Source organism: Macaca thibetana, chromosome 16 (genome assembly GCF_024542745.1).
Source record: "Macaca thibetana thibetana isolate TM-01 chromosome 16, ASM2454274v1, whole genome shotgun sequence".
Lineage (NCBI taxonomy): Eukaryota > Metazoa > Chordata > Mammalia > Primates > Cercopithecidae > Macaca > Macaca thibetana.
The window spans coordinates 70,556,758-70,569,771 of record NC_065593.1 but is presented as its reverse complement, the minus strand read 5'-3'; the positions used below and the strand labels follow the sequence as shown (position 1 = coordinate 70,569,771).

The 13,014-nt window shown below is 32.8% G+C and overlaps 1 protein-coding gene across 1 annotated transcript in view; it reads right to left on the bottom strand.

Annotated features, from left to right (window-relative positions):
• Positions 1-5,092: 5,092 nt before the first annotated feature.
• ABCA5 (ATP binding cassette subfamily A member 5) overlaps positions 5,093-13,014 on the bottom strand; it is a 77,938-nt gene continuing 70,016 nt past the window's right edge. Inside the window, 8 exon segments of the mRNA XM_050762375.1 lie at positions 5,093-5,612; positions 6,199-6,254; positions 7,884-7,963; positions 8,452-8,601; positions 9,712-9,831; positions 11,548-11,642; positions 11,771-11,846; positions 12,285-12,460. Of these exon segments, the coding sequence (XP_050618332.1) occupies positions 5,505-5,612; positions 6,199-6,254; positions 7,884-7,963; positions 8,452-8,601; positions 9,712-9,831; positions 11,548-11,642; positions 11,771-11,846; positions 12,285-12,460 (861 nt within the window). The 3' untranslated portion in view covers positions 5,093-5,504.

Sequence of the window (13,014 nt, the reverse complement as noted above, 5' to 3'; positions counted from 1 at the left end):
TTCAAAATTAGCAGACAAGATAACACTAGAAGTTGAGATTTCTTACCAATTTGTAAAGCTTGATGTATAATTTTAATGTCATTCTATCACAAACTTGATTTCATGTACACTTATGTATGAGAATTTAAATGTAGTCAACAGAAAACAAATATCAACTACATATTAATCACATAACAATATCAATAGTATAATTTGGCCAAAGAAATTACTAGCCAATACATACACATCACAACTAGCACTCAACATCTTTTCCTACAACTATATGACAAAGATATATTAATAAACAAAAATTAGATAAGATGAACCAAAATAATAATGGTATCATTCTGTCGGTAAAATGACCATAGTATTATGGTTAATTAGACACATAAGAATTACAAAACAGAAAGGAAAGTAAAATTGCAACCCAGGTGAGGAATTCATTTCCTTTCTTTCCTTTTTTCTTTTTTTTTTCTTGAGACAGAGTCTCACTCTGCCGCCCAGGCTGGAGTGCAGCAGCACAATCTTGGCTCACTGCAAACTCTGCCTCCTGAGTTCAAGCAATCCTCCTACCTCAGCCTCCCAACTAACTGGGATTACAGACAGGCATGTGCCACCACATCCAGCTAATTTTATGTCTTTAGTAGAGACAGGGTTTCACCATGTTGGCCAGACTGGTCTCAAACTACTGACGCTAATCATCCACCCATCTCAGCCTCCCAAAGTGCTGGGATTACAGGGGTGGCCCACTGTACCCAGCCTGAGGAATTCATTTTTGTTAATTAAGCACATTATACTATAGTCACAACACAGAAATTGGAAAGTCCTATTATCATGAATTTGGATGAAACGTAATAATAAAACCTAAATAACATCTTGTTTTAAGGGAAAATACCAGGTTGCAAAAACCTGAAACTTAGATTGAGTTAACTCACAACTTAAAAGCTCAAAAATCAAAGCTTGAACATAAAAGAAGGGCCACCTCAACAGTTGCCGGCATAGTCTTAGAAGGCAGATCCAGGTTCTATGCTTATATCATTATTGAGTTTAGTTGATAGATACCCCTTGATCAGTCCCAATCATTAACTGAGAAACCTAATTAGCATCCATCTCTTGGTCTGAAATTATCAAAGGGATAAATTTTGACAGTGTGAGCTCTTTTACTGACAAATGTGTAACTCTGCAAAGGTATATATGTAGACATGGTGAAAAAATTACTTCGGATTAGTGTACTGATACTGTATTTATTTGAGAATCTTGTACAGACATCATGTAACAACAGGAATATGTTCTGGGAAATGCATCATTAGGCAATTTTGTCACTGTGCTAAGGCAATAGCCTACTACACATCTAGGCTATATGATATAGCCTGCTGTTTCCTAGGCTGCAAACCTGGGCAGCATGCTACTATACTTAATACTGTAGGCAATTGTAACACAACAGTTAAGTATTTGTGTACACAGAAAAGACACAAGAAAAATACAGTATTATATTTTATAATCTTACTGGCCCATTTTTGACCAAATGTTGTTATGCAACACATTACTATATTTATCCAAGTGTGGTTGCAAGCCTTATAACCAGGAAGTTTTGTGTATATTGCCTATTTTTAAGATTCCTGAAGGCCAGGTACAGTGGTTCACACCTGTAATTCCAACACTTTGGGAGGCCAAGGCAGGTGGATCCCCTGAGCCCAGGAGTTAGAGACCAGCCTGGGCAACAGGACAAAACCCCATTTCTACAAAAAATATGAAAATTAGCTGAGCGCAGTGGTGCATGCCTGTAGTCCCAGCTATTCAGGAGGCTGAGGTGGGAGGATCACCTGAGCCTGAGAGCTTGAGGCTGCAGTGAGCCGGGATTGTGCCACTGCACTCCAGCCTAGGCAGCAAAGTGAGACCTTATCTCAAAAATGAAAGAAACAGCAAATGATGCTTGAAATTCTTGAGAACTTGATTTTCTTAATTTAAAAAGGTAATTTGATTTGCAAGAGTTGTTTAGGCACTTGGGAAGAATCTGTTCATTAAATTTAAAATATTGCCTAAGTGTTTGTATGAATCAATTTATTCAAAAATTCTAAGGAAAGTGATAAATATGTAAGTAGTGTTAAATATTTGAGAATAATTTAACCTGTTATATGTAATAACATGTAAGTTAAAGTGATTGCTTTCTATTTACAAAAAAATACATTCAAGACAAAAAGATCTATAAACATACCTAATTTATGTATAAAATCTGAATGTAAATTAAAACACAAAGTAATTGTCAGTGTTCCTTCTGCACTTGAAAACTAGCCTCAGATACTTAAAAAAATTACTAACAATTTTAGTGCCAGGTTTTTGCAACATTTTTAATATGAGCTACTCATTATTCAATTATTAGCACTAAATAACAAAGAACTCACTTCAGTATACAAAATGATTTGTCTTAAATTTTCAACTCTTAAAGCTTATTATTAATATAATCATATTTATTTTTCGTAAAGAGCAGCATTGAGAATTGCTTACATACAACACATTATAAATAAAAATAATTAAACTTTTACCTTATAAGAATAGCTGATACAAAAATTATTCATCTGAGAATAAATTCTTTCATTTTAGATAATATGCTATTTCAGGAAAGAAATTAAAAAATAAATGTTAGCAAATTAAAAATACATTAAGGATAAACATTTCTATTTCCCAAAAATTAATGCCTATTTACAAGTTACACAAAAATACGCTATGGTATTTTAACAAACTCAGGGCACAATTAGAATGAAATTTTGAGTGACCAACAGAACAACAATAAAAACAATGATAACAACACTTTTCTAAGTAAAATTAATTGTGCTCCTATAAAACATTGTTAGTACTACTAGCAAAGGATTTGTCATATTACAGCTAGTTATATAAAATAATAGCTAGTTATATAAGTTATATAATATATGTATTTTATGTAAGTTATATAAGTATCTATCTTATAGATCTCCAAGACCTTACAGGGCCAAAACTGATAGTCATCCTTCTCTCCAAAGAATCCATTTCTGGAAACATAATCACTTAAAATAGTTGAATTACATTACTCTAAACATGTTTTAATGATTAAAATGAAAATACTGACCTAAGATAATTTGTGCCAATTTAAAAGAAAAAAATATTTTAAAGAAAACCCACAGTCTTTACTGAGAACAAACTGGAAAAAAAAATTAAGAGCCCACAAAAGTAAGATGTAAACTACACTCATCATGTTTTTTCTTGCCTTATTAGTCAGCAAACACTCACTCAGTAAAGCTCAGCTTTTACTCTCCTTTTAAAATTTGCCCATGGATGGGAAATACAAGGTTGGTGAAGTTGCTTTTGCCTAACATGTATATTTATTTATTTATCTGTATTTATATAGAAAAAAGTTTTGAGATCAGTAATTTAAGACATTTTAAAATTAATATGTTCAGAAACATGAACTATACACTGTAAATAAATATCATATTTGACTTTTTGTCTCCTTTGCTTTCCAGCTCACTTACCCTTGTTTTCCTAAGAATTAAGTTATATTACTCCTGAGTCAGATTTTGTTACTGTGAAAAAGGGAACATATAATTTAATTAATAACCAAAATATATTCTGAGTATATAAAAACTAAAAAAAAAAAATTGAATGTCTTTTAAAATTGTTTACAAGAGCATGTATTCATATACATTAAAAGCAAAGTAACTAAATGAACAAAATTAATAACATGATTGTGACTATCACTTTGCAGGAAAAAAATTTTACTTTGCACCAATTACACATTCACAAATGTAAAGTAAAAGTTACCAAATCTACATGCAAAAGCAGATAATTTTCTACATTAGTCATGCTCTATCTTCATTCTTAGGATGGTCAGGTTCTAAAAACACCTATATTTTTTCGTGACTGCCTTAGTAAACAATAGATATCATTTTGTGGCTTTTATTAAACTTAAGTATTCAAGGTTACACATAATTTCAAAAGCACATCCCAAAAAAGAGGTCCCTGGGTACTTATGTGAACATTATATATACTTTAGGAAAGTGTATAGCAACTGCCCCAGCAATGGGGGAAAATATCAGTCATGTACTTTGTACCAAGAAAGAACACTTTTAAATCCACTGCTAGAGCCTAAAATCACAGATGTCTTATTACACAATAAAGCTAAAAGTTCATTAAATTTTGCCTATATTAAAGAATTAATAATGCCATTGAAAGGGCTTGCTTATTTAAAGTAACTCAATCCTTAATCCTTCTGTCATTGATGTTGTTGTTAAGTCTCTCTATACAATAATCACACTCCCAATATATTTGTTTTATGAAGTTAATACTTTCATTTGGTTGAAATGTAATGCCAACTAGCATTATTTACACTATTTTATACCTTTAGCCAATACATGGGTTCTACAAGGAAGTATTTCTAAGAAAATATTAGCCATGCCTTCAACTCTATCAAATAATGAAATTCTGGTTCTTATTAAAAAGAATTAGGTGCACTGCACTTACAATTCTTAATTTAACCCTTGAAAGAGTTTATTCATATCCCAACATGTTCCAAAGTCAATGAGGTAAGGTACTAAATAAATCTATACACTGATCTACTTAAAACTCTATAAAAGAGAAAGATATTCACTAAAGTTTATCAATAAAAATATCCAATAAAATATTTTATTCAAGAACAAAATTAAATGTGCCCTTTGCAAGGAAGATGACAAAAAATTTATATGTTCCAAGAGTGATGAGGGAAAAGGTATGGCTTAATTCTTCCACCTCCATAGATAACTGTCATTCTAGCCACAGAGTCAGAGTCAGACTATTACATAAGATTCTACACACAGTCTTCCTTTAATTATAATAACTAAAACCTTCTGAATTTTACTTTAAATAAAAGAAATGTAGTTTCTCATACCTAATTACCTATGTCTAAAATCATCTTAATAGAACAAGGTCTCATTTCATTTACTATGATCAATGACTGCCCCCTAGTGGATATCACTTTCCTCAAACCTCTATATCGAGATTTCCTAGCGCTTACTCTTTAGCTTTTACGGATGACAACCTCCATTCAGAGTGGGTATTTTAGAAATTAAAAAGGAGAAGCAAGAAACTTTCACATTGCTTTACGTATCTTTTCTATGCATTATTTATGAATTCGTTTTTTATTTAGATTGGAACATTACATACTTATTTAAGAAGATGGCATAAACTTAAAATAACTTCAAAACAAAACTATTCTATTACTATTCCTTTAAATCATAAATTCAGAAGCACTGTTTTTGAAAAGTGAAAAAGATGACATAAAAACTATATAGTTCAATATGCTTCAATACAAACATGCAGTTTCACTTAATTATACATAAGTTTTATTTAAAGAAAAGCAAAACACACAACCACAGCATTTCAGTGAAGGAGCTTAGAAAAATTTCAAGTGCATTCATGGTTCTCCAGTTACCATTCCAAGAAAAAACTTTTTAAACCAAAGTTAAAATTAAGTGAGGAAGAAATAAGTCCCAGTAAGCAGACTGAACAACACACATTCAAAATACTACTCTGTCTTCTTGTGTTCGTTCCCACCAAAGTGTACTGTTTAAAGTTCCACAACTATTATCTTCCTCCTCTTGTTCTTTAGTGAGCTCTACAAAAACCTAGGTGAAAAGAAATAAATGAATACAGTATTCTATATCTCAAGTATCTCAAAGAACTTTTAGCTAAATCAGAAATGGTACACGGCTATATCTAGTTATTTTAACAAGTATCAAGAAATTTATTAACATTATTCAAACACAGTAAGTTATTTCCAAAAGTTACATGAAAAGATGAATACTACTTTAGATTAATAGATTTTTTTAAAAAAATTCATAACTACTTAAACAGTGTAATTTCAAATACACTAATGTGAAATACCACCATCATGACACTTTCTTTACAAAACGAAAAAACAGATATTCAAAATAAGCAAATGGAAGTTAGCTTGATTTATCAAAACATCACACTGTACCTGATGAACGGTGTGATTTGCCAATTTAAAATAATATCAATTTAGAAAATAAAATTCAAAAAATTAGTAAGTGAAGAACCTATGGTTGATTAAAATTATAGCAAGTTTAAGATTATCCTGTAACAATTTGTCGCTGGTTTACAATATCTCTCCCTCTCCAATATAAACCAAAACAATCAATATCAGATACTTTCTTCTATAAAATAATTTTTAAAAATTTAACTTTATAGTACCTGCTCCAGTGTTGCTTGAGAAAAGCTATATTCTTCAATGGCAAAAGCATGTTTAGCTATTAAAATACAAAAATGGTATTTTACTTATCAGTATTTGAAAAAATGGCCATACATACCAAAGTAGCTAACTATCTATTTTAAAATATCTCTGTCATCAACTCACTTAAAGTTGAAGCTGCCAAAACAAGTTATTTTTCCCTCTTACTTCCTTTCTCTTCCCCACACCTATAATTCCTCTATAGCTCTAATTACTATATGTTTAATGTTACTTGTCTTATTTCACTTTTTCTAAGTTCTCCTCCATTATCTTTTTCCTGGTGATTCTTTTCATGTCTTCTTTTGATCCCTGCTCTCTTATCTTCCATTCTCCAACTCCACTGTAGCCTATCCTGGCTTCTTGAACTAGATTCTGGATATTGGTCCTATCTCCATAAACCGTTTTTTGTTTGTTTGGTTTTGTTTTTAAGACAAGGTCTTGCTCTGTTGCCCAGGCTGGTATACAGTGGTCTGGGCAACAGAGCAAGTATACAGTCATGGCTCACTGCAGCCTCGACCTCCCAGGCTCAAACAATCCTCCCACCTCAGCCTCCTGAGTAGCTGGGCTGCAGGCACAAGCCACTATACCTGGGTAATTTTAAAAATTATTTTGTAAAAACAGGCTCTCACTATGTTGTTCAGGCTGGTCTCAAACCATGGGCTTAGGGGATCCTCCCACCTCAGCCTCCCAAAGTGCTGAGATTATAGGTGTGAACCATCATGCCCGGCCCATAAATTTTTCTGTATTTATTTCAGATTCCTTTGCAATATAAGTTAATACCAAATTTCTGTTATTCTATTCATTCCTTTAATTCTCCATAAGTAGTTCAGGTGTTCTCTTTGGTCATAAAGAAATCGCCAGGAAAGCAGAACTTTACCTGACTATGTGAATACATATATTACAGATACAAAAATAATTAGTGTTCTTTGCAAAAGAACACCCATTAATCCATAGCTGTGACAAGAATATATACAGTATCAGGAAATCGTTCTATATTCAGCAATCACATAAAGAATAATCATAAAAATCCTGTAGTTATTTTGACAATTATTAATAATAAACCTTACACATAAATATATGTTGTTTGACAGTTTACAAATGCCATAAAATAATCTGCATATGAATACCTGATTCTTCCAGGAGGTGATCTCCTTCAACTGTCACCAGCATATATATATTTATCCTACATACCACTAATTTTTAAAATGCCAAGATTCTATAAGCTTCCTTAAAATTTTGGGGACTGCCCACCCCTCCTACACTCGGAATTCTCTTTGCCACTGGAGTATTGATAGTGTGGCTACTTCTATGGGCCAGTATGAAGTAAAGATTCAAGAAACTCAGAGCTCTTGATGCTGGACTAATTCCGAAGACTCGATAATTAGGCTGACCCTTCTCATAGATGTAACGTGATAAACTGTGTCAATGCTCTCTAAAGATTGTAAAAGGTTTACATTACAACAGAGTTTATCAGCAAAATCCCTATGACATTAGTGTTTACCTGTGTCTTAGATTAAATGAATAAAAGGTTATCTTCTTATCTGCCATAGTTTCTAAAATAAACTGAGTCCCCAGTTTTAAACTTTTAAAATAAAATTCTTTCATAATTTGAAAGCTACAACATAAATGTTTTTCAAATACTACTTACCTTCTTCCAGCTTAAAAAAAGATTGTGAAAGGGACTGAACATCTTCCTTAGGAATTTTATAAGCCAAAATAGAAGAAAAACTGAAAACAAAGATAAAATATGGAAAAAAATTAAAAATTACTACTATTGTGTTCTAAAGCTAAAGTTCAACATGTTTAAAATTCAAAATTAAATGTAATAATTTATTTTGATATTTATTCGGATGAAAATTGTTTAAAATAACATATTTTCAAGCAAAACAACTCTCATTGCTACTAAAAATGTTAAAAAAATTTAAATACTACTGAATATTGAAAAGTCTAATACTAAGGCAGATATAAAACACCAGCCATCAGACTTCATTAGTCCAGTATTGGTGATAATACAGATACATATATATATATATAAAAATTATCTATCTACAGACATATATTTCATATATATGAAATATATATATATATATTCACACACACAGATATACATATATGGTCTATGAATAAAAAGATGATTTTTCACTTAATCCTTAATATAAAAACTTTTTATAATCTTTGCTCTATAAAGAAATATAACCACATTTTTAAAATTTTACCTTTCCTGACGGCTTGCATTTGGGAAAATATACTGAATTTCTCTTTGAAGGCGGTCTACTTCTAGGTTTTCTATCCAGTCCTTCAATTTAATTTCCAAAAAGTAGCCTTTTCCAAATTTACTCTTTAGATGTTGTACTGTTCCAATACATCTGAAGTAATTTTTTAAAAGAAAGCTCAGATATAAAATGACAGCTTCAAACAATAATTTCTCACACATATGACTACATTTTTAAAAAATATACCTTTACATTTAGAGAAAAATTACAAAGAAAATACAGCATTCCCATACACTCTTCATCCAGTTTCAGTTTCCCTAATCTTATCATCTTATATTTCCATGGTAAATTCGTCACAACTAAGACACCAACATTGGTATATTCCTTGTCGCTGAACTCCATACTTTATTTAGATTTCACCAATTTTCTACTAGTGTCCTTTGTTTATTCCAGGTCTATCCGTATACCATAGTGTTCTTAGCTATCGTGTCACCTTAGTCTCTAACTGTGGGTGACAGTTTCTTATTCTTTCTTTCTTTTTCATTATTTTGACAGTTTTGAGAAGTACTGGTGTGGTAGAAGGTCCCTCAGTTTGGGTTAGTCTGATATTTTTCTCATGACTAGACTTGGGTTATGGGTTTTGGAGAGAATACCACACAGCTGTAGTACTTTTTCCATCATATCATATCAGTGAATACATGATATCTGCACAACATTGTTTAGTTAAGGTAGTATTTGCCAGCTTTCTCAACTGTGAAGTTACTATTTTCCTTCTTCTGTAGTTTATTTTTTACAAGAAACTGGCTAAGTCCCATCCAAACCTGGGGGATAGGAGATTAAGCCCCCTCCCTTGAAGTGGTTATTATCTACATATATTATTTGGAGTTGTTCTGTAAGGAAGATACACCTCTTCTCTCACATTTATTTCTTTACTCAATTATTATGTAAGTAGAAACTCACATATTTATTCCACATTTTTGTTATATAATTAATCCAATATATAACAACTTTTTAAAATAACAAGTACTATGCCTAAAAATAATATTCCAAGTTATTGAAATATTAAGTAAATTCAAATTCAAAGTAGATAGCCACATTTTAAACAAATTCAACATACTTCCAAGTCAACCTATAAAAAGCTAACTCAAAAACTAAAATATTTAACATTTAAATTACTAACTATTGCCATGTTTTTGAAATGATGACATTCAAAATCCAGCCCCCACCCTCTTCCCCTAAATGGCATGCTATTTAGACATCGACCTTAACTGCCCAGACACCATGATAGCTACTCGATCACAGACAGCCTCTGCCTCCTCCATATAATGAGTGGTCAGAATAGCAGCCCGCTTTTTGTTTTTAAATGCAGTTCGAATCGCTCGCCTATAAAACATAAATGAAATAAAAAGAGAGGAACACATCTGCTTATTAAAAAACATGGGTTTTTAAAAATCCAACTGGTTGGTTAATTAAGTTAATTAAAACTTACCAAACATCAATTGCTATGGATATTACATTCTGCCCAACTGTGACTTTTATATTCTTTTTTTTCTTTTTGAGATGGAGTCTCGCTCTGTCCCCCAGGCTGGAGTGCAGTGGCACTATCTCGGCTCACTGCAAGCTCCACCTCCCGGATTCATACCATTCTCCTGCCTCAGCCTCCCAAGTAGCTGGGATTACAGGTGCTTGTCACCATGCCTGGCTAATTTTTATATTTTTAGTAGAGATGGGGTTTCACCATGTTGGCCAGGATGGTCTCTATCTCCTGACCTCGTGATCTGCCTGCCTTGGCCTCCCAAAGTGCTGGCATTACAGGCGTGAGCTACTGCGCCCAGCCATGACTTTTATATTCTAATTTATTTTCCCTTCATTTTGAAAGCCTATCAAATGGAAAAAAACTCTATGATTCCAAATGTTAATATGGGCTAAAAGTATGACAATAAATAAATTTTTAAATTGATGCCTTTTCTTGGTATAACCAAAACAGGCTTTGAATCATAAGAAAACTTTAACATGCATCCAAACCAAACCTTACAATTTATAGACATGGAAGTCGAGGCTTAAAGAGTTGTTCAAGACCAGGCACTGTGGCTCATACCTGTAATCCCAGCACTTTGGGAGGATGAAGGGGCGGATCACCTGAGGTCAGGAGTTCAGGAACAGCCTGGCCAACATGGTGAAACCCTGTCTTTACTAAAAATACAAAAAGTTAGCTGGGCGTGGTGGCTCTTGCCTGTAGTCCCAGCTACTTGGAAGGCTGAGGCAGGAGAATTGCTTGAGCCGGGGAAGCAGAGGTTGCAGTGAGCCAAGATGGCACCACTGCACTCCAGCTTGGGCAACAGAACAACACTCTGTCTCAAAAAAAGTAAAAAGAAAAAAGAGTTGTTCAACTAATTAGTAATTTACATGCACTGCATAAATGACATTTCAGTCAATGATGAAACACATTTCCAACCACGATCCCGTAAGATTATAATACTGTATTTTTACTGTATCTTTTCCATGTTTAGATATGTCTAGATACACAAATACTTACCAGTGTGTTACAACTGCCTACAATATTCAGTGCAGTGACATGCTCTACAGATTTATAGCCTAGGAGTAACAGGCTGTACCATATAGTCTAGGTGTGTAGTAGGTTATAACCACCCAGAGATTTATATAAGTACACTCTATTATGTTTGCACAATGACAAAAATGCCTTTCTCAGAATGTATCTCTGTCATTAGGCAATGTACGACTGTACTAGAAAGAGTCCCAACATAAATTCAAGACACCATTATTATGGGAAAGATCATTTGTATGCTGAATGACCAGAAAAAAACTTAAAAACTATTCAGAACACTAGAACTCTTTATTTTAATAATGATTCATATGCTTATTTCTGTTTCGGAATATGTAAAATATTATGAACACTTCATGAAAAATACGGCAAAGTTTCAAAAGCTTAAGGAAATCTCTAAATCTAATTTTTAATTACTATTGTATCCTTTGAATAGGATTTAAAATCAAGATGTACATACAACATAAAACTAATATAATAAAAGAAACTGTTCTTTTCTGAAGTATGATGTACTGTGTCACAAGCACCATACTCACCACATATGTTGTTTGGCTTTGGGATCCATACCTGTAGATGGTTCATCTAGCAAAGTAATCTGAGGATTCCCTAGCATACTTAGAGCAAAACACAACTACATGGAAAGAAAAAGATGGGTGGGGAATTAACAAAGGTTCACTATAAGGAATCTATCAAGACAGTATCAGGTACTAAACTATCAATAAAAAAATACAGACATTATTTGGTGTTTAATGAAAGTACCTTTCGTTTGATTCCTGCAGGTAGTTTCTTTACAGTTTTCTGAAGATGTTCTTTTAAATCAAGTGCATTTGTTATTCTGCAAAATGAACATTACAAAATGAGAGCACCATGACATATATAAACACAAATATCAACTGGGTGTGATCCCTGATGTTGTTTTCTCTAGAATAGTTACTCAGTTGAAGCTTATTATAAGTAGGTAAGGGCAAAAGTCTCCAATTTACGTCATTTTAAATAAATTAATATCTTGATAAAATGGTTCACTTTCAATTAAAGTAAGTTTCATGACATCTACAGGTATATTCATCCTGTAACTAGAAATAGAAAAATGACCTTTTTATAACTATCATAATTTATAGCTATCAATATATTTTCATATATCATAAAGAATATATGAAAAATAAACATTTTCTATAAAAATCATTGTCCACAGAAATGCTTGTTATGAAATTTTAAAAATATGAAACGTAAACCTTTCTAAGTAACGAAAGGAATCTAAAGACAATTATTTTACCGACTTATGACTTCTTTCATGTCATTTGCACTCATTCCTTTTACAGCTCCATAAATTTCAAAATGTTCCTGCAATGTAGTATCTGGCCACAAAGGGTTTATCTGAGGACAGTAACCCATACACTTCAGTGAATCATCATCTTCATTTGTCTCTGAAGAATAATCTCCTAAAAATACCTATAGAAACACAAACCAATTTTTACTATTTTGCTTAATTTGCATTGTGAAGGGAGTGGCAAGTACATTAATTAAAACCCCTTCCTACAGCCAGAGTAATATCAAGTCAGATTTGTACTCCTTTATCATTATTATTATTATTATTATTGTTGTTGTTGTTGCTAAGTAACTGAGACTACAAACAAGCGCCACCATGCCAGGCTATTTTGTTTTCTTTTTTGAATTTAGCAGAGACAAGGTCTCACTGTGTTGCCCAGGCTAGTCTTGAATTCCTGAGCTCAAGCAATCCTCCTGCCTCAGCCTCCCAAAGTGCTGGGATTAAGTGAACCACAGAACCCAGTCAGATTTTTTACTCCTTTTTGATGTTTGATGATGGGAGGACATATATAGGTAAGTCAGAGTTCAGAGACATGGTCAGAAAGAGTAATACAGAGTTGGATGAAAAAGCAAGATGTAATTCTTTTTTTTTTTGAGACGGAGTCTCACTCAGTCGCCCAGGTTGGAGTGCAGTGGCGCGATCTCGGCTCACTGCAAGCTCCACCTCCCGGGTTCAC